This window comes from Patagioenas fasciata, chromosome 5 (assembly GCF_037038585.1).
Source record: "Patagioenas fasciata isolate bPatFas1 chromosome 5, bPatFas1.hap1, whole genome shotgun sequence".
Taxonomy (NCBI): Eukaryota; Metazoa; Chordata; class Aves; order Columbiformes; family Columbidae; genus Patagioenas; species Patagioenas fasciata.
In genome coordinates this window covers 57,970,654-57,992,832 of record NC_092524.1, presented here as the reverse complement: position 1 = coordinate 57,992,832, position 22,179 = coordinate 57,970,654, and the positions used below count along the sequence as shown (strand labels likewise).

At 45.1% G+C, this 22,179-nt stretch overlaps 1 protein-coding gene across 1 annotated transcript; it reads right to left on the bottom strand.

Annotated features, from left to right (window-relative positions):
- Nucleotides 1–280: 280 nt before the first annotated feature.
- On the bottom strand, nt 281–21,441 carry HHIPL1 (HHIP like 1). Its single transcript, XM_065839185.2, has 9 exons — nt 21,004–21,441; nt 15,607–16,253; nt 13,242–13,385; nt 12,358–12,686; nt 9,896–10,022; nt 8,872–9,017; nt 5,810–5,891; nt 3,902–3,984; nt 281–1,312 (listed from the first exon to the last, which is right to left on the bottom strand). The coding sequence occupies exons 1-9, from the start codon at nt 21,277–21,279 to the stop codon at nt 708–710; spliced, it is 2,439 nt and encodes an 812-aa protein (XP_065695257.1). The 5' UTR covers nt 21,280–21,441; the 3' UTR covers nt 281–707.
- Between the last annotated feature and the right edge of the window lie 738 nt (nt 21,442–22,179).

The window sequence follows — 22,179 nt, the reverse complement described above, 5'->3', positions numbered from 1 at the left end:
TAATGATCCTGTTATGTAAAAAGTCCAGATTTTCTTTTCACTTAGGCTAGTGTAAACTGAAGAAATATTTTCCAGGCAGTATGCTATGACATTTCCTAATTTACCTGATATTGCTTAGATGCAGTTATGTTTGATAACCAATAGGCTTATACGAATATGAAACATTACAGAGGAATCCTTTTCCTCTAAACCAGTGCATGGAAAGTTAACCAAAAGTTCTACTTCTGTATCCTGCAAGTAGAGTCACAGATATATGCACACTTAGAAACCGCCACTCAGAGCTGTAGGTGGCAAACCAAACCAAACAACATAAATGCTTCCACAAGCAAGAGCAAAGCGTGGTCATTTTGGAATATTTTTTTTGGCAAAACACTGTTAAACATGGTTGGGGAATGCTGTATTTTGAAAGGTGAAAGTGGTAGCAGGATGCAGCTTTTTTCTAGCCTATAATGGTTGATGTTTGGGTTTTTCTTATACAAAACCCTATGCAATTGCAGTCCCTGCCCACAACATCCTCAAGTCACTGCTTCATTTTACTTTTTCTTTGCCTCCAATGCAGATGGCTGGGGATGAACACAAAAAGAACAGCAATATCTCTTTGAACAGATGCCACACCCTCAAGGCAGAGCACCCCTTCCTCAGTACTGACTCTGTTTTAGAGGGCTGGGCAAGAAGGGGCCGTGCTCTGAGTCCCACCAGCTCCTCTGTCACCAGTCAGCCACCTCCTGCCGGCTGCACACCACGCCGGCATCCTCCTCATGGGAGCAGTTGTGCGTGCCAACCTCGGCGTGAGCACACTCCAGCAGCGTCTCCTCCTGCCCGGAGCACTGGACATCATCCAGGAGAATGCGAAGGGAGCTCCCTTCCCCAAATTCCGCCTTCTTGCTGGCCCGCACCACGTAGGGGAAGCCCAGCTGGCGGCACACCACGGCGGCAGCGGCCGAGCTCCAGCCGTCGTCGCACACCGTGCCCCACTCGCCCTCGATGTAAACCTCCACTCGGCCCCAGCTCCTGCCGCGGCCTCGCTGCTCCATGAGCCGCACGGCGCCATTTCGCAGCGGCGGGGCCGTGGTGGGGCGCTTCTTCTTCCTGCGCTGCCCCCTGCGTCCTCCTCCCTTGCGGGGCCTTGGGGTCCTGCTGCTGGGTGTTGGTGTGGGGGGCGTCCAGCTCCGGTTTCCCGGCAGTGGTGGGGCTTGGCCCACCCAGTCCACGGCTGGTGTTGGGGGGGTTTTGGGGTCTGTCCTGCCTTCTCCTGGGACCTCGGCCGTTGCCTTCAGGCGAGGACGTGGTGTCGGTGTTTTCACAATAAGCTCTGTTGGGGGAAAACACAGGAAACCATGAGTCTGTCACTCTATGGATGCTACTTAAATACAACTATAGGAAACTAGCCCTGATTTTTGACTTACTTAACTCATTTATTGGAATTTGTTGACTTGTTGCTGTTGAGAAGCAAGAATGCTCCATGAGCCAGTATTTCCTCAGCAAAAAATGTCGGCTGCTTTTAGTTAGCAGAGAGGACAGCGGGGCTCAGTGCCAACGAGTAATCTTTTCCCGAGAAGGCAAATCCAAGTGATTTACTGGCAAAACTTCAGCCTGGCCACTAAAGGGTGGGTGCTGGAGTTTCACGGTCAGAAAAGGAGTTCTCCACCCTACCCTTCTCCCCTGCTGAAAGCATTTTAAAGACAGTCACTATTTCTGCTCTTCTCTTCATTACTAATGATTGGATCGTTACCAGAGGACCTCGGCCTCCCCACTGGGCCAGATGCTTTATTCAAAGGAGCTGAAATCAGGAACATTCAAAATCAATTCTCTCTGGCAACTGGAATGTGCAAAAGGAGCGGAGTTGCCAGGACAACACATAAAACAGGATTTGGGGTTGGGTTTTTTCTTCCTTACAAAAAAAAAATAAAAGAGCCTTGAACTCTGAAGAGCTGAAAATTCTTTGCTGTCACAGTTTCCAGGCGTTACTGGACTTGTTTATTCACAAGCACTCTATTTTTAGCTTAAAAGTAAGTTTTAGCATGCCAGAAGAAGCGATTCAGAATTACTCAGAATAACAATCTACTGAGTTGCGATGGTGTCACATAGATTTGCAAAGACATCACAACTTTTTGAATTATATCCAACATTTATCCATTCTCATTCATCATTTGTAGTACAGAGACAAGGAAAAATATGTCTTATTTGTGCTTAGTATCTATTGTCCCCAAAAGACTAACCCGTACAGCACTCCAGTTTTTCCAAATAACACTCTTTGGAGAGGAATTGTATTTGTGGCATGAAAATATTTCCTTTCTTTGAAAGCTGAGGTTCTGAAGGCAAGAAACAAGTGTGAAAGCCTTACCTGCGCACACCTCAGTTGCTGGAGCCTGATCTGGCAAAGCACTTAAAAATCCTGGAACTCATAAAATAATATGTAGGGCTGCCTGAAAGCTAATGGCCACCTGGGAGTGCTTTTCACCTCACTGAATCAAGTTGTTATTATATATTACTCTTTGTCAAGCTATTTATTAAATACACTTCCAACAAATGCACTCATGCAGCTAATGCAAGCTGCATGCTTTGGCAATTCTGTCGCATTCACACTAACCACTAACCAAAACAGCAAAATATTTACAGCTGCAAGTCCTGTTTGCGTTCTGAATCAAAATCTTCATGCTTGGTTTTCACCTACACAGGAATTTAGTTCTTGAGACTCTTAGCAGAATCTCTCCCACTGTTTCTTTTATGATGAAAACTACCTTGTAAACAACCCCAAAATATGTTGTTATACCTGTAGTTTAAAAATATGAATGCTGGACTTGCATAAAGAATAATGCAGAAGCAGAAACAGAGACAGAGCTGGTTGAACATGAACCAAGTTACCAGTGTTTGGAAACTGTGCACAGCTTGCAAAGCAGAATATTTCTGAAGATGTGCTGAGTGCTCAGGCATGTCAACAGTTAATAATTAGCCTTAGATCTTGTTCCACCTTAAAGACTCAATCTTGCAATGTGCTGAGTGCCCTCATTCCTCCCTGAAATCAAAGCTGTAGGAACTGTTAGTGACTCAAATGCAGTGTAAAACGATTAATGTAATTAAAAATTAGAGTATTCTGACGTTAGAGTTCCTACAGTAATATTAACTTCTTGGCAAAGTGATTAGAATACTGCCTAGGTACTCACATGTGTAAACAAAATGCACAGGGGAAAAGAAAGGTGATAGTGCCTAATCTAATTTTGAAATCCTAATAGCATATTTTGAGTTTTGCATTTAACATAAATAGTACTTGGTCTGCTGCAGATTCAGCTACCTCGTTGACTGCTCCAGCTTCAGCAGTACAATACTTCACTCAGTATGATGCAAACAAAAAGCCCTGGAGGGTCTGGATAAACCAAGAGTTCATCTGAATGGCTGATCATGACGATTCTTTTGGGAGTGTTTCCTCACCCCATATTCTCTCACCCAGAGCTAACAATGACTCAGCCCCCACCTTGCTCAATGAGCCACTTCCCAACCCTTGAGCCATCATGTCCTTCACCTCCTGAAGTGCTCCTCACTACCTGAAGGCATTGAGAAATCACTTATCACTGAAAAGCACCATCAAGCACAGGATCTCAGTAGTTATGAGGAAACCAAAGTGGTCGTAATGAAACAGGTACGATGTAGCATGGAAAAGGGAAAACGTACAGGGGCAGAAACTGCAGAGAAGATTCAACACATCTGGGAGAGGGGAGATACCTTATGCCTTATTTGAACAAACTGTTCAGATCCAAAACAGCTGGTGAGAATTAATTTTGAGGATACTCTGAAGAGTGAAGTTCTGGGTGGTCTCCACACATGTGGAGATAGTGCAAGCCTGGAGTTTGTGTTTACTGCCAGCTAACATGCACCAGTAATAAACAGCAACAGTGACACTTACTTTCCTTTGGCACAAACTGGATGCGCTTGCTTTTTACTTTCACTGGTGATGGCTCAACTCGGCATTTTCCTGGTGGTGCTCTCCTGTGAAAAAAGGGACACATACAGCGTACAATTAATTCCTTTCCCCTGGCATTGTGAGTCTTTGCTTCCCATTGTTCTTTAATGAATGCAATGCTCATTGGAAAAAAAAAATAAATGTGTGTTTAAATGATCCAAGTAATCTCTCACAGTAGAAAACATAATTAAACCATCACATATCTCTGTTGATCAAAGTCCAAATATTCACAAGGCAGTGGAGTTCTATGGCTGTGTTTTCACTTGCTATTGCGGAATCCATTAAGGAAATAAAACATTGGCAGGTTCAAGCATTATAGAAAAAGATTAATCAGACTGTAGATAAAAATCACAAAACTAGACAGTGTATATTGAACATCTGACATAAAGGTCATGTGTACGCAAATTTCCAGGCTGTCTTCAGAGACGTGAAATCACCCACTGCGTATATAAAGCCAAAACAAAAGACGAACTACTACAAAAGCGGTACCAAAAATGCATTAGTTTCAAACAAGAACTCTTAAATGTCTCCTACGAAGGCTTCCTCTTAGAACAACATGTTATTTTGACACAAATTTGGAGGAGTATCTCACTTCTGAGAAGTTGCATCCAGTTCATCATCACTTTTTCCTACACTGTCTGGCTTACTAATCTGCAACCTTCTTCAGAGGTTTCCAAACTGGTTCAAAAATGCCTGATGTTTGCATTTTGAGCATATAACTCCTTTGTAATTAGGACTTTTTGCATTTGCATTTCTGTGGAAGGCAAAGAACTCCTCTCTGGACTACTGCCACAGGGACATTCCCTACTTTTATGAATTTTCCTGTGAGTTTTTTCTGTACTCTACACACTAGAGAAAATTCTTTTTAAACTTAAACTTACAATGTTCTTTCAACTTCTGCTTTATTTTTGCAGGGGTTGCATAATACCAGCCTCTTAATACCCAGTTTACGGGAACTCCTCCACTGTGTTAGATAATGGAAAATGCTCCTGACAGAGCAGAGTTGGAGGAAAACACGTGGCAGCTCTGGGGGCTGTTTAATTTTGGGGTCTGGTTCCAACATAAAACCAAAAAAGGGGTTTGGTTCAAAATGCTCAGATAGCTAAAGCTATAAATTTAATCCATTTAAAAAAATAAAAGCTACAAAAGTCTCACTCTGAATGTCTGGCTGAAAGTATTTTGGTGTTTTGCCAATAATAGTAACACTTAAAAAACAGGAAGATGGAAAAAACAGCTATAAGTCTTCTCATAAAACACAGCTATTCCCTGCTTGCCCAGCCTGAAGATACACACACATGGGATCCAGAAGGTGTAACAATGGTCTTGTTTCCTTGTCCAAACCACTTTCCTCTTTGAAACACAAAAAAGAACTTACTTTTTAACATTCATTTCTATTTTCCTGAGAAAGCACTGCAGGTCATACTGGTCAGCTGCAGCTGCCTGGGTGTGGGGGTCTTATGGGAGATGCACCTGACTACAAGGGATGGAGATGAGCTGCGAATAAACTACCTTTAGAAAAACTGCCTCCTTCTGAGCAGGAATCTAGAGAAACTGTGTCCAAGAAAGATAACCCACCCATAAAATACTCCTTTAGCTTTCAAGAACAAATCTCCCAACCTGCATAACACCACCAGGCCCCATAACAAGTTGGTGATCACCAAGCAACACTGAGTCCCATGACTGCAGGAGTAAAGCAGACCCACAGTGGGTTGCTCCAGCTGTTCCTTGATCAAGGTCCACAGAAGGGCCCAGCATGGGAGAAGAGCTGGTTAGTCAGTCAACATCATCCATCACATCCACACCTGGACACACTGCACCACACTTAGGCTTTGCAACATGAACATCTCATACCTAGAGGTGTCCACCACTTTGTACACCACTCCATGGGGAGCCGTGGCGCTTGGTACGCCGGTAGACATGAAGTAAAGTTCCCCTGGAGAAAAAAAAAACACAGCCATGAAAACTCTCCATGGAGTTTCTGTTCTGTGCAGCACAAGGGCATTAACTCACAGAGCATCAAGAAACCTGGGACTGACATAGAGATCTGGCTATTGGAGAAAAACAAGGCAGGCTTGTATTTGAGTTTGCAGTGAGAGTTCAATTGCAGTCCAGTGGCATAAAATACTCTTAGTGAGTGGGAGCTTTTACATATTGTCATGAAACATTATTTGGACAAATTTTCACTGCCGGTTCAGCTGCCCAGACTTCAGCTGTCATTTCAGTCTGGTCTGTGTCCTTTAACTTCACTAATGCAAAACTGTCAGAGCCTGAATTCCCTTTGTCGGAACAAAATGAAAGGAAATCAAGATTGTTTGCACTGTATTCTGCTCTTTTGGATGAAGCTGTCCCTTGAGGTGAATTACAGGAGAACAAGATTTTGGTTTTCCTTTCTCCAGCACACTCACAACATGAGATGTATCTTGCATGAAAGGCAGGTCTGGTCATGCAAGGCTCTGTCAGGTCACATGGATAGTGCTTGACCTTTAGCCAAACAATGTCCATCACCTTTTCTTTGACTTATTTTCTCTTAACTGCATTTCCATCCTTTTCCTCCTGTTGTGCAGGGGAGGTCGGGTTAAGCAGTCCCTCCATTGCTGTCCTTTCTCTTTTGTTGGCTCAAGTGCTTGAGCAGTGCAATTAAAATTATAGGAGAGAAAATACAAATTTGCAATATTTCAAAAAAAAAGGAAGAAAAAGAGGCAAAGAAGACCTGCTTAAAGAGCAAGGCAGATTTCTTTGGAGATCCTGTGAGTACTCCAAGTGGAAGAGGAGAAGGAGCAGAGGGGTCAGAGGGGGCAAAGGAAGGTGGGGGCAGTTGGTGGCAGCTGGTGGCAGCTGGTGCTGTGGCTGCTGAGCCTCCCTCCTCCTCCCTTCTCTCCTGCTGCCCTGGCCGAGCTCCTCCAAGTGCTCCTGGGGCAGAAACCAGATGCCTCTGGCCACTCCTGACTGGTTTATTCCTTTTTCTGGTGAGCTCCATTAACCACAACCAGAGGTGGCCTCGATCCAAACAGGGTTAGGAATCGCCTGGCACTGCATCTTGTGATGCTGCGATGTGCACTTGCATCCCACCCCTTTACCCTGGAAATTATTGAGCAGAAATATGGATGCTCAGGCCATGAAGCACACAGGCTGTCACACGTGAGCCCTGCAGACACAGCATGGTGCCTGGGGTGTCCCTGACATGTTCAGCTGCCAGGAGATGGGGCTGCTGATTTTGTAGCGGCTGTGCAATGAGCCAAAAATATAAGTGTCCCCACTGCAAAAACACATCTACTGCACCAGCTGGATTAACATTCATCAGAGCAACAACCTCAAAAAACAAATGCTTCTGTGAAGAAAAGCTTGTTAAAATAAACTGTGTGATAAACTTGTAAAAAAACAGGCTCCTGGAACACCAAAAAGGTGCAAGAGAGGACTGTTCCTTGCAGATAAAGAAAATTCACTAAACTGTTATCAACAGATTTCTTTCCATTATAATAAAGCAAACACAAGGCAAATAACTACCTCTGAGAACAGACTCCAGCCCAAATTTCCACTCAGCTCTATTATACTTATGCAAAGTATGTGTGAAAAGCACAGGGTAGTGTTTCACCCCCTCAGAGTTGCAGGACCAGGCAGACGCTGCCCCACAAGCGCATGAGCAAGGGCTGCAGTTAACAGCCTGATACTGCACTTGGCAGCCCTCTGAACTGGCATAAAGCTGATTTAAACTGTTATTCTGATTTTAGGGTAAGATATCATTCATTCCAGAGTACTGCAAACCAGCTCTACCTTCAATTAACATTAACGATTAAAGAAAATGGATTTTAACTCCAAAAAAGATAAAATTCCAAAGTCAAACTTTTGAGCTAATACTTAAAATATTTGCATTTACATTATAAAATCTGCATTTATATGACATACATATATGCTACATCCACGCCTGACATAATCTGCAGGAAAAAAAGAAGTTTAAAAACTGGGGCATCCTGGAAGCAGGCACTTGTGACCACGAGCCAGGACCTTCCCACAACAGGACAGAACACAAAATCCTGCACTGCTGAGTCGCACACAACACTACTTAGCAATGGGGATAAACACTGTGGGGCTCATCCTCTCCAAGTCCCCAGCCAGGGGCTGCACACTCTGCCTGCCCAGCCGCAGGGCTCAGCAGTTCATCATACGCTTGTACAAACAAAGGGAGCGACCACCAGCGTTCACCCCAGACTCTTTATTTCCTCCTTTTTCAAGTCACAGCAGCTCTCTCCTAGAAAGCAGAATGTCTCCAGTCTTAAAATGCAGCTATGCAAAGCTCCACTGAGACTACATCCTTCCGTCCCACGCAAGGCAAAATCCCAGCTGGCACTAATAAAATATGGACTTAAGCAACTTTTTGCTGATGCCTCACTCAAGACATAACATAGGGCTTTCATTCTGCTTCACCTCAAGAGGTACTAATATTCCAGGTCAGGGTGAGCCGGTTCGTAATTACTATTCATTACATCTGCTTCCCTGTATCCATCAATAACACCAACAGCCTTCTTGACTGGCCAAGAGCATAGACTTCCTCTCACTTGGGTATCACCTTTTCAGCCTCTCAGGGCCTGTATTGCCCATGGCATGGCACTGAAGAATGGCATTTCTTTTCTAAGCTGTGCTCTACTGTGGGGGTGCGGGCAGCAGCACGCTCAGCCTCACTCCTGCAGGGAACTGCCTCTCCAGGTCCCCCTGCCTCAAAATTGGGACTTTAACTTTGGTCTGATATTGATGCCGGGAATCTCACCCACTGGCACTTTAAACACTGACAGACTTGTGCTCTGCCTCCCTACCACCTGCCACCTCCCAGGAGTCCTCTCTGACCCCTTCTCCTGTCTTTAACTCCAAAGAGAAACCACAAGCATGCCACTCAGTGTGACAGAAAGTTAAAAGATTACCTGCTTCATCTTCAGCAAAGGAGATGATGTACTGGTAGTAGTTATTGATAAGCCCAGGGAACATGCACGTTTGTCCTGCCCCCATGCAGATTTCACTGTACTTCCACTCTCCCGTAGCACGATCCTCCTTCAAAGACATCAGGCGTCTGTAAGGCAAAACAACACTTCTGCAATACAACCAAGAAGATGATTTATGAACAGTAATGAGGACACCTGAAAGGATGTTTCATGATTCCTACCCACATAAGCTGCAATACGAACTGCAGTTCCTCTGAAAAACAAAGGATTGTTAATATTAAAACAAGCACATTACATGCCTCCGCAACACCTTGTCTTTCAAAGGCAACACAAGCACATGAAAAAGCAAGAGGAAGGTTTAAGGGATATCAGACTATTTGGCGGGGCCCTGCCACAGATGTAGAGCACCTGCCTTCACCGTGGCTCTGGAGCATCTCTCTGGTGCCCAGGACCAGTGTATCAGCCGGGGCAGGCAGTGCGGGGGCTGTGTGCGGGAGGGCTGGGGATGCACAACAGCAAAGTCATAGGAGGTGGGGGGAAAACAAGGCAGTCTCATGCCTGCCTCATCATGGGTTTGCAGCAGAGTCACTGCTGGACAATATATTTTTTTCTTCCAATAACTTCATTGTCTCACAGCATCACATCAGTACTTTTTTTTTTTTTTTTAGGATGCATTCAAATGTTCTTTTATACCACTCCCAAGACTTTAAATGAACACTGTATCATTCCCCCTTTATTTGTACTGGTACAAGGTGAATCAGCAGCATCGAGGGCTGCTTGAATGCAAAGACTGCATTCCTGCACAGCACCATGGAACAAAGGTTATATAAAACATGCCACGTGAACCTGCAGTAATGAGCAGTCAGGCTCAGTGCAGTGCTTCCAACAGCAAGCAGCAGCATGTCCTCTGTTGTTAGACTGCATGAGCACTTGCAGGCAGGTGTAGTATCACTGGAGGACTTCAGCTTGGGGTACAGCTTCATGAGTATCTGAACTATTTACTTACCCACTCATAAAATCACCAAATATGTACAGGCCGTTCAAATTTGGAGACTCACAACCCCGATAGACATAGCCTCCTGTAACAGACTTCCCCATTTTGTGTGGATAAGCGTAAATTGGAAGCACATCATCTGTAGGGGGGAAAAGACCTGTGACTTGTGTTGTTTTACACATGACGGAGAATAGCTCTTTATCTAGATAGTTCTGAGACTAGCACACTACAATCAGGTTCACTCAAGCATCTTCTAATAAAGTGAAGTGCTGATGGAGTCATAGTGTGATTTTCACCTTTTCAGAACCATGATTTTCACCTTTTCAGAACCACACTGGCTGTGCTAACCAAGGACAGGCCAGCTCAGCGAGACTGGCCACTTGCAACAAAAGGGGAATCCCTGAAAAGCCTGAGTGCTCTCTATCACCCACATGCTTCACCCTTCTTCTGAGCCCTTCTCTTCCTGCTACAACCCAGCTCTGTTAGTGCCACTTCTGGCCCATTTCTACACAGCCTGGCTGGTTTAACTATGAATTGACAGGCTGAGAGTTGGGGTTGTTCAGCCTGGAGAAGAGAAGGCTCCAGGGAGACCTTATTGCAGCCTTTCAGTACTTAAAAGGGGCCTGTAAGAAAGATGGGGACAGACTTTCTAGAAGGTGTGTTGTGACAGGACAAGGGGTAAAGGCTTTAAACTAATACAGGAGAGATTCAGGCCAGACATGAGGAAGAAATTTTTTACAATGAGGGTGGTAAAACACTGGCCCAGGTTGCCCAGGGAGGTGGTAGATGCCCCATCCCTGGAAACATTCAAGGCCAGGCTGGACGACCTGATCTGGGTAAAGATGTTCCTGGTTACTGCAGGGGGGTTGGGCTAGATAAGCTTTGATGGTCCCTTCCAACCCAAACTAATCTGTGATTCTATGATTCTAATTTGCAGGTTGTTCTTAGAGTCAGTGCACCCATACAGGAGATGTCTGCCCAATGCAGCGTTGTTTTGGTGGTGAAAGGGAAAAAAAGAGACAGGTAACTCTAGACTGCAGTCACTGATGAAAAGATATGTCAGATGTCAGCACAAATAGCTTCTGTTTCCGTGAGACAGGGGAATTTAACCTGAAAGGGCCATCAAATATTTATGGTATGGCACAGGCACGATGTAGCACTGGCATATTAATTGCAAAATGTAAAAAGTTAAAACACAACACAGAGGCAAAACAGAGGAAGATGCCCTGATTTTGAGGGTCTCCACTGGATGCTTTCTTCCATGTCTTCTGTAGCCCTTGTGTTACAGGTACCTACCCCTCCTCTTCCTCACAGCCTTTCTCCCTGCCCATGTTGCAGATGCCTCAAGTAGCAAAGCCAGCAGCTCTGCCAGCAAGGTACTTGCACCAAGGGCATTGAATCTGAAGCCGGTATTTTCTACACTTCACCTTCACTTATCATTTTAAAGGGGTTGTGACATTTCACTGTTCTAACAAAAGGTTCTCTAAGGGCATAAGAAATTGTTCCAAATCCCTGGAGACCTCAGTGAAGTGCTTGCCATGAATGCTCACACAGGCGCTGTCACATAGGAGAGCACTAAACGGGCTCTCTGACAACTGCTTCAGCAAAAAGGAATGCAAAAAATCTGCTCCCTGCTCTCAAAATTTTTATTAAAAAAATCACTTAATCACTACCACTGTCCTTGTAGTTAAGTTAATAAAAGGAAGGAAGTTAAACTAAGTTAATAAAAGGAAGGAAGTTAAACACCACCACATAGCACACAGAAAAACAGAATTTCAGCCAGTGCAAATGAGTGCCAGCCTACTGCCCCCCTGGATCTCTGGGGAGATGCTCCAGCACAAGATGTGGTCCACATCAGACCCTGCAACACAATACACTCTGACTTCACACATACACTGGAATTCAGCCAGTCAGCCAATACCCTGAATCCAGGCTTGAAAAGTTAATAAAAAAAACAGAAAGTTTTCCTTTTGGCATAGATAAAAGAAAGAAAAACGCACTGTACACTAGTTACCTGCAAAACAGGCAGTTTGCGTACTGGTTGACCAGCTTACACAATACTTTTCTTTCTTTCTTTTTTTTTTTTAATAAGGACACTAATTGTGAGTTATGGAGAAAAATACAACTGCTCCAATTTTTTTTTTGGTTCTGCAGGAAAGCTTATTTTATGTGGAAAAGATGAAATCGTCGCCCCAAACAACAGAACCACCAAGCAATTCGACTAAAAACACAGATTGCCTAGAAAAACAACAGCTAGCATGTTTTATTTTCCTCCTAACTCAAAGATAGTAACATTTGGACTTTGAATATTTATTTCCAGTTCAGCTTCCTTCTAGACTGAGACAGCATAGATTTGCATCTCAGAAATATGTGTTTTCCACCAAACAACCAGGCTTTGGAGGTAGGAATTAAAAACGATGGTGCAGAAAACTGCATAGTGAGAGGCAAGTAATTTAGAGACAATATCTATTTACCCATTGAAGAATTGGTGCAAAGTTTTTTATCATAACAGCTGAATCCTTCCCTTGCCCTCCAGCCATAATTTTTGCCTTTCTCGACGATGTCGATTTCTTCATATTTATTCTGGCCGACGTCTCCGCAGAACAGCCGCCCTTTCCCTTCCTTGGTTTGAGGTTCGCCCCTATCGAAAGAGCAGCGCCACATATTTCTCACACCATACGCATAGATTTCAGGGCGAGCCATGGGGTCATCAAGAAAAGGGTTGTCGGGAGGGATTCGATACAGAGGCCCGCGGTCGTTGTTGTTCACATCGATCCGCAGCACTTTGCCCAGAAGGGTTGATCTGTGTTGGGAGAAGAAGTGAAAGGAAAAAAAAAAAGAAATAAAACTAGACCTTGGTTTAACATCAGAGATGGGGTTTTTTAGCAGGCTAGGGTTTCATTCTTTCTGGTTTGGAAAAGAAAAGTCTTTCAATATTTCTGATAAAAACCAAACATTTCAAGATCATTTCATTTGTCCCAGGCCACCGAAGAGCCTGACTTTGTGGCATTGACATTCCAAGACCCACTGTCCCTCAGATGCACACTGGTGCCTTGGAGCTGCCACAGGGATGGGTCCGCTCCTTCCATATCACGGACCCCCCTCCACTTGTCAAAAAACGATCTCTGAGCAGACACCTGGAAGGCTCAAGAACTACCACTGTTCACAGGGAAAAAGACATACCTTGATAACCTCCCCTAACATGCCTACATGTCTGCACAAACATCAGTGTGGGCCTTAAGGAAACAGTAAACCCAGGACAGAAAATCCCCCTCAATTTACATCCGCCAGTTTCTCTTCTCAACCCAAGGGTAACAGGAGGGACACAAGGCACACACAAAGTTTTAGGGTCTCTCACTTGTTCTGGGCGTTTCCAAAGGTTCCAAAAGGATCTCCAGCCATGCCTCCATCTCCAGTAAATATATAGAGATAACCATCATCTCCGAAGAGTAGCTCTCCTCCGTTATGGTTGGAAGCGGGTTCTTCTATTTCCAGGATTATCCTAAACAAAACCAGGGAGGAGGCATTACCTACTGCACAAGTCCTAAGGAGAGGGCAGAGCAATGTCACTCCAATGTTGCCATTGACACATGGAAACAGCTACAGATCAGTTTTGATGCAAATTCCTCCATATCCACACCAGTGAATTTTACTTCAGTGTAGCTGATTTTCTAACCTTAAATAATTCCAACGTATTCTCCAGATTACAGAAACACCAAATTAAGTAATAAGGAAAACATGGGAAATCACATGACAGAATATACTTTTAATCAATTATACTTTCCCTTTGCTTCTTTCCTCCTCCTTGTTATTTTTTTTCTTTTTTTCTTTTTTTTTTTTTTTTGGAAAAGGCATCTCAGCTTAAATCCAACCATAAACTGCAAGAGAAAGGATTCCAATCCATGTGTGTGCATCTGTGCATCATTTGGCACAATCCTGACAGGCGCTTTCAAGGTGAACCTAAAACTTTTCAAACATTAAGTAATAGTTGAATTCTTAAAGAGAGAAGAATCCGTAAATGATAATGACATCCACAGGACTTCATGAGCTTAAAGAGTGGTTAAAAGCAGCCCCACCAAAAAATGAACATTTTGAAAAGGGCGAAATATCCAAAAATATAACTTTATAGAAAGGTGAAGCCACAAATACATGCAGCGGAGGTTGTCAGGTATAACAATTGAAGTTTAAGTTACTCCAGCTTCTAAAAAAGTCTGGGTTTCATGTTGACAGTGCCTCTTAATAGCTGCAAAACCAAATTATAATACTTATACCACCTCATTTTTAGCAAGTTGTTTTCCCTTCTGAAAGTAGTGATTGTTAGAATCGTGATCAGAATGTAAGTTTTGGGAAGGAACAACCCAGCTACGTAATTATTCTGTCACCTGCCTCTGAACATCCCACCTCTGAACTGGGGGAACTGCGCACAGGGGCACAGGTGCCCGCCGGCACCAGGAGCGAGGGAGAATCCTGTGTGGACACCAAGGTGAATCCTCCTCATCCTCCCAAAGAAGATGGAAAAAAGCAAAACACATCGAGCAAAAATCTGACAGCAAAAAGAGACAGGCCTTCCTGCTAAGGCAATGCACAGCACGTGCTGGCCTGAGCTCCCTCTTGGGCAGCATCTCGGGATGAAGTCAGTGGGAGCCGTGCCTACACAAGCACAACAGGACCACAATTTCGTTTTCTTAAGCTTTTGCCGTACTAGCCATCAGCTAAATAAGCATAGAAAATGGTACAAAGTAGAGCCGGAGGATTTTTAAACAAGACAGCTCATGGGCCCTGACATCTGCAGGTTTAAGCTCCTGACTTGCTTTCCTGAGGACCACATTTAAATTCCCATTACCTGTCATCTACAGTACTAGTTACACTGAATTGCTGTAATTGCTTGATAAACCAGCCTCCCATTTCTATCATTAGGATACGTGCATTTTTGAGCTAGAATCATCCACTGCTGAGTATCTGGAAAGCCTAATACAACCCTTGTAACAAAGCAAAAATCTTAACATTAATAATATTCCAGGGTCTCTTAAAACAGTGGTTCTATTATGTGGTTCTGCAACAGATAAATATATAGACTAACTCCACAAACAAACCTCTCATTATCTGTGTATATTAATGTGGATCAACTGCATGATCAGAGTCAAACGAAATTTCCAACCAAAATGTACTCAGTAATAGCACAGTGGTTTGTATTTTATTTAATTTGATATTAAATTTGTAATATCACAGGGTCGAGCTGTCATTCAGATAAAGAAACATCGGGCCAAATACATCCCGGTTCCAGTATCACTGAGCTTATTTATACTGATTTTGGAAACCTTTTGCTTTGGAATGAATGTCACTCATGCTTTGCAGAAGTCTGTTTTAAAGGGTAATCATTACAATACCAAAAAAAATAAAAACCAACCCAACCAAACCCCAAACCCCAAAATACATTTCCTCAAAATAACATTTCCTCAATGTTCAGTTAAATCTTCTAACATACCAGAACTGAGAAATGTCAGAAGATTTATCCCTTATCCCTAGGTGCAGTTCATCCACAGAGGATGGGCATATTCTCTGTCTCAGTAAGCCAGACATGGACTTAGACTGAATTGCTACCACACTGGAATGCAAGAACAGCATCAAGCTAAATAAGTGTCATTAATTAATTGCCTTTAAAAATGCACAAGCTGCCCTCTGAGATCTTAAATACATTTGCTAGAGAAACGTGTGTACAATACCTTTCAGAACCATGGTCCAAAGCATTCATGTCAGCAGCAGAAATTCTGAACTCACTGATTCGGATTCTCTCTTCATAACGAACTTCAACTGAATAGTAGACATACACTTTACCATTAAATTTGAATTTAGGATGGAAGACAATACCTAGAAAACCTCTTTCGTCTCCTTCCCAAGGTGAGGTAAGTACGGCTTCACTGATGTTCAGAAATGGTTTTTCGAGCCTGGATCGATCTGGGAGGTAGGTCCACACCAGGCCAACCTGCTCCGCAATGAAGAACCTGTGGGTACCATCATTGGCGTGCACCATCGCAACAGGATTGCGCAGCCCGTTGGCGACCTCTACAAGGCAGAGCTGGAGACAGCCCTCCGCGTCAGCGGTCATGAACCCCAGGTTTTGGTTAAGGTTCTGGTTAGCCAGCAGGTGTGGAAAACAGTAGTCTGTGTCCTCCAAGGACAGGTAGCGGCAGAATTTTGCCATGTTGTTCTCCAGTGCAATTAGCTCTTGGTCTGTAGAAAGATAGCGAAAAATGGAGCGGCATTTTTGCCACACTTGCCGGCAATAGTCTTGGCAAAGTCCTGGTATTGTCCGCACGGGGGTGGAGGGATCCTCGGCATCGTACAAGTGAGCCGCATATGGAGAACATTCCTAGAGGGACAGAGAAAAAGCTTCAAGCCATTTCTTGGACCAGATTTGAAACAGCTGAGCAGCAATACTAACTGGAGAAATTTCACCTTAATTACAACATATGTTGTAGTATATTCTGAAGATATTTCAGCAGAGAAAAAGATCTTAGAAAGTGGGTTTATCTCAGCATTCACAGAAATGATCTTTAGTACTCCTGGTGAAAGCTGGCTCCTGTATGCTGTTATTCATTTATTCCGGCCATAGCACTAACACAAGAAAGCCAGCAATGACACATATCTTGCTGCATCACCCTAGTAGACTGTACTGGGGAGAAAGAGACTTTTCTATCTTCAATACTCTGACTTTATGTATGAGTTACCTAAGAAGATTCAGATCTTGCTTCTCCAGGCGAAGGAGGGAACAGAACAGGTTGGCAGGGCAAAAGCCTACGACTTCCATACCTGGTCATCTAACAATCCAGACATGCACCTCAAACATAGATGCGATTTACAGGTTGGACGAAGCAGGATGAGAAAGTGTAAGAGAAGAGGAGGAGAAGGAGACCCAGCCCTGCGATGCTGTCAGTGCACATACAAGCCTTGATTGGGTCAAGCTGCATTTGCTCATGGGTATTTGCCTACAAACACTTTATACAACTGATTGGAAGCGGTGAAATTAATCTCATGATCACAACACTGGTCACCAAGTTCTGTGGTGGAGGCTCAGGCTACAGGATTTCAGAGAATGAGCACCAAATGGCCGCAATCCAGGCAAGGTCCGCTGGCAGAGGCTGCAGCACAATCCTACTTTGTGGAAGGTGCAGCCTTGGAAATCTGCCTAAAGACTGAATAGAGTTTACACAGTTCATTTGTATTCTCCAAGATGAGAACTCTGACAGGCACACTTTCCTTATGTAAAAAGCCACCGGAATCCAGTAAAACTGTCTGTAAATTACAAACTGACCAAAGTGACTCAGTTCTGCTTTGCAAGGATTTTTCTTTGTAATAAACACACATTATTTTCCACTTGCAATACATCTTCCCGACAAGCATCTCAAAAGTGTTCTCCAAATAACATAACATGACTCAGTGGAGGCTCAGTTACATTCACAGAGCAGCTAAACAACTGAGGCAAGAAAGGCAGGGAGAGAAAATATCCTTCTTGAATAAATTCTGCATTTTTTAATTCCTAGATGGCACTTCTTCCAAGCAAAGCCAACTTACTTAAAAAAAATATAGGGAGCTATTTCTAAATCTATAGGGAGCTCTTTCTTAATGCAGATTACAGCACTATTCAATAGCTGAAAAGATATAACATCTGAGATACTGAAGTATTTCAATTAGCTGATAAGCACACACAATATTTAATTTTTATTTTCCATTACAAACCATTATAAACTGAGAGGCCATATAACAGATTGTTAGTGTACAATAAGCTTTCCTTCTGGAATGTCAAGCCATTCATTGCAAAATGAAGGTAATTATGCCTTCAAATGAGCAGCAATTAATGTGGTAAAAAGGAGATTGAGTGTGACACAAAACACTGAAATTACGGGCAGATTGGGTAACAGCACTCGGCTTGGTTACATGAGGTGTGCCAGGAACAGAAAGAGCTGGGGCATTTGCCGATGCAGCAGTTAATGACTGAAAATTTGGCCTTAAAAACGAAATTAAAACGAGATAGAAAGGGAACGTGAAGGCAAGGCTGGAGGGGAGCTTGGTCTGTCGCTGCCTCCAGGCGTTACACGTTCAGAGTGAAGAAGACCACCGCTTGAGTGCCAGGGTGTACATTGTTCTCCAAAAGCCTTCTTCAAAGCCAGCAGTGATCCCAGGCGTTTTAAAGCAATGTCCTGGCTTCAGCATCAGAATTACAAATAGCACAGAGGTGTGGTTTCCCTGTCCCTTTGCTGCCGTGGGCTGTCAGCCCAGCCTCAGCTGTGTTTGAGGAGCACCTGTGGACGACTTCTTAACTTCTTACCATGTTCCTGGTGACACACGGTGATCTACAGTGGCATTACACTGGTAGTGATGCACAGAGATCTATCACTAGCCAGACACTACCTGAGCACATGTTCAGGGCATTTTGCAGATACAGTTATAATATCTTCCAACTTCTGTTTCACAAGAGATGAAGACTGATGCCTGATCCTGAGTTTTCCTGCTTTTGAATCAAATGTTGTGGTCTTTCACCCTTTGCATCATCTTGTCACATTCACTGACTCAAAACACTGAGAAACTCTACACTCGGTCACAGGCCAGCATCACTAACAGATCTAATTTCACATTTCCAAATGACATGGTATGCTCATTCATTTTAAACTATTACATGGTCCGAAGACCAAGGAAACTAACGGGCTGACGATCAGTAACTCCAGTAGGGCTGGAACAAGCTTGCACTATGCAAAGAACTGATCAGAAAATAAAGCAAGTGACATTAAGACATGGTAGCCAAATCCATCCTATCTGTTCCAGGAATTCAGAGGCAGCTATTTATCTGAGGAATTGCAACGATCTAAATTTGGATGAACACCCACATCAAACAATGGCTTATTTACTGCTGCTTTCAGCCTAGAGGAAGCAACAGGACTCCTCACGTAATCCCTGACATGCCCTGTCCACCTCCATCTGGAAATTCGAGCCTTTAAGCAAGCTGTTCTCTGAGAAGCAGAACAAGGCATCTGCTCTCCCACAGTTTGGTGTCCCGTTTCCCATCACAGAATAATCAACATCCACACATGTTCCTGAGACCTGCTGCCCCCCATCAAAATACTCCTGGGTGTTGAGGCTGTGGAGCAGGCAGAGAGATGACCCACTGCCAAAGTCAACCTCTCAGCCTGCTTCTGGGTGGGGTAAAAACCCTGTTTTGGAGCTGGGGGATCATGGGCAGCATTGAGGGAAGGATGTTGCTGCTCTTCCATTTGCCCTTCCACAAGGAACAGAAACAGGACCATGTAGCAAATCACAATTTAAGAGAAGTAGGAATCCTTACCACAAATACAAGCTGAGATGCTTGTCAAAATAATTTTATCACATTTGAGAGAAATAATGAATTGTGAGTAGAAAGAGATAGAAGTGTGCTGAGTAAGTCACAGAAACCCACTTATTTAGATCTAGGGTATAAATTGTATATATACTGAATTAATGGAAGCAGAGTGCTCTGGAGTGTTTGCAATGCTTGAACTTCCATTTTGTGCTTGCATGGCCAGAGGTGGTGGTTTGTAGCCACAGCTGGGCTAGTGATGCACTTGGCTCATCAGAACATTTCAGTGAATAATTTTTCCCACCCCCACTTACTTCACTGCTTCTAAACAAATTTTCAGTGGTTGGGTTTCTGATGCACACAGAAGACTTACTTATCACTTCCAAAGGCAGAAGCAGTGTTTAACAGGCACTGCTAATGGGTTTCCCATCTGCAAATGGACTTTTGGACACTGCTTATTTCAGGAAGATATTCAGAAGTTTTTTGCTTCCAGTACAACGTGAAATGAAATAAAAGTTGAATCTCTAGAAGATGTTGTGGGAAAGGCTTGTCTTTCTCTTCACACTTTCAGGAACACAAGAGGTACCCTGCAAAATGCTAAGAGCAGGGTTTCTGCAAAGCCACTTTGATCCCATCTGAGCACAGCAGACGAGACCCCGCTGTCTGAATTAATTTAAGATTTACACTTGCACAGCACAGAGCTGCCACTGCTCTGTCTCAGGGGCATTTCCACACGAGGCCACTGATGATGATAGGGTCACAGGCTTAGCTCTGCACAGACTGTGATCATCTTCTTATCGTATCTGGCCACGGAGCATCAACCCTGAGTGGAAATTTCCCCTGTGCAGGATGGTGACCACAGAGATTTCTAGGCCACATCCTCAGGCATTACTTTGCACCCATTGTCAGGACTGTTATCACCTGGCACATGCCAAAGCATCTCAGGATGCTGTAACCAAGTACAAAAAAAACACCTGATCCCATCCATGAGTTGGCTGTAACAAGGGGCATGTTTTGCGCAGGCAGGTCCCCTCCTGGGTATCTTCACCAGTTCCAAGCATCTAACGCTGGCAGGGTGAGGGGAGTCTGCAAATTGTAATTGCCCACACACCCATCTTGGAGCACTGCTGCTCATAAGTTAAAGCAGAACATCCCTATTCCTCTTTCAAACACCTACCAAAGGCAGAAAAGTCCACAGATAACAGACAGTTGCTCCTGCCAGTGCCTAGAAACACACATCAAGGCTGCTGCACTAATCCCTGATGCACCCACATATGGGTCAATGCACCCATTCCCGGGACCAGGCACTAATGCCATGGCTGATGCACGTATCTGGGGGTCCGTGTACTACTATCTGGGCTGGGTACTACTGCCACAGCTCACACACCCCTGGGCTGTCCAAAGTCCCTCTGCTTGTACAGATGCCGCCTTGCACAGGTGGGTGCAGTCATTCCTGGGCGGACGAGTCTGCATCACGGCTCATGCATCTCAGTGAGGTCCCAAGTACCTGTGCCTGGACCGGTGCATCCCCACACACCAATGCACCCATGCTGAAGCATCTATACCTGGGCTTGATGCAGCTCTGCACAGGTAGATGCACTCACACCTGGGTCAAAGCACCCTGACAGGGATGTAGCACCCATGCACGGGCCAGGCCATGGGGCATGGCCAAAGCACCATGCTGAAGCCCCCTGTGTGGTGCAACAGTGGCAGTCCCCTGTGCGGCTGAAGCGTCTGCACAGCTGGAGCCCCCCGGTGCAACAGAGCCCCCGTGATCCCGGTGCGGCCTCACCTGGCAGAGCAGGTCCTGCAGGTGCCCGGCGCAGGCGGCGTAGGTGGCCCCGTCGAGGCGGGCGCTGAGGCGGTAGAAGCGCTGGAGCAGAGCGCTGTCGCGGCTCAGGTCGCAGCAGCCGAAGTCGGCGTAGCGGCGGCAGAAGGCGAGGCCCCGCGGCGGCCGGAACGGCGGCTTGAAGTCCAGGCACTGCGGGTGCGGTCGCGCCGGCCCCGGAGCCAGCGCCGCCGCCAGCAAAAGCGCCAGTGCCGCCCGCGCCCCGCGCAGACCCTCCATGGCCGCCCCGCGGGCGCGGAGGGCGGCGGCACCGCGCAGCGCTGCTCCCCGGGCCGAGCCGGCGGTGGGACGGGGGGGCTGCGGCCCGACCCGGCTGCGCGGAAGCTCGTCCGGCCCCGCCGCCTCTCTCCCCCCCGCGGCAGAAGGGACGCGGAGAGCGGCGGGCCCGTCCCGTCCCGTCCCGTCCCGTCCCGTCCCGTCCCGTCCCGTCCCGACGCGCCCGCCTCGAGGTCCCCCCGCCGCCGAGGTCGGGCGGCCCCGGGCTCTGGGCTCTGGCTTGGCAGCGCTGGACTCTTAGGAACGCGGCTTCTGCACAACGCGCTTACGTTTCGGTGATGGTTTTGGAAAGTCGTTTTTAGTTTGATTCCACCCAGACCGCAACCTGGCAGGTACTTGGCTGTACAGTCAGCACAGGGCGTCACACTGGAGTATTTAACACTGGGATATGTCACACTGGGAACAAGTTCCTTAGAATGACTCCCCAAGCCGTTGGCTGTTTGGCTCGGTTGTTTTATTGAATTTTCTATATAATATGACCAAAATAAGGCAGATAATAGCATTTTGAGTTTGTACAGTTGATGGACATATCTAAAACCAAGAAAACTTAGCTTTGCTACAACTAGTGCTTCTACATCCTTTGGCATCCTATCTTGTCCTGGGGTGAGATTCTCATTAGATTCAGCTCGGAGGCTGGAAAGGTCTGACATAGGCTTTACACTGTGTAATGTAGAAAGCCCAACATATTTCCCATTAGGAAGATACTCTTTCCATTCAGAATGGTGCTTCTTCCATGCTGTCCAGGTACTCCCTACCCAAACAAAAGACAATTGCTGATAATACTTTCCTGGGAAAATATTTACTCCAAATGCTCTTTCTTTTTCATATCATATATCATATGTC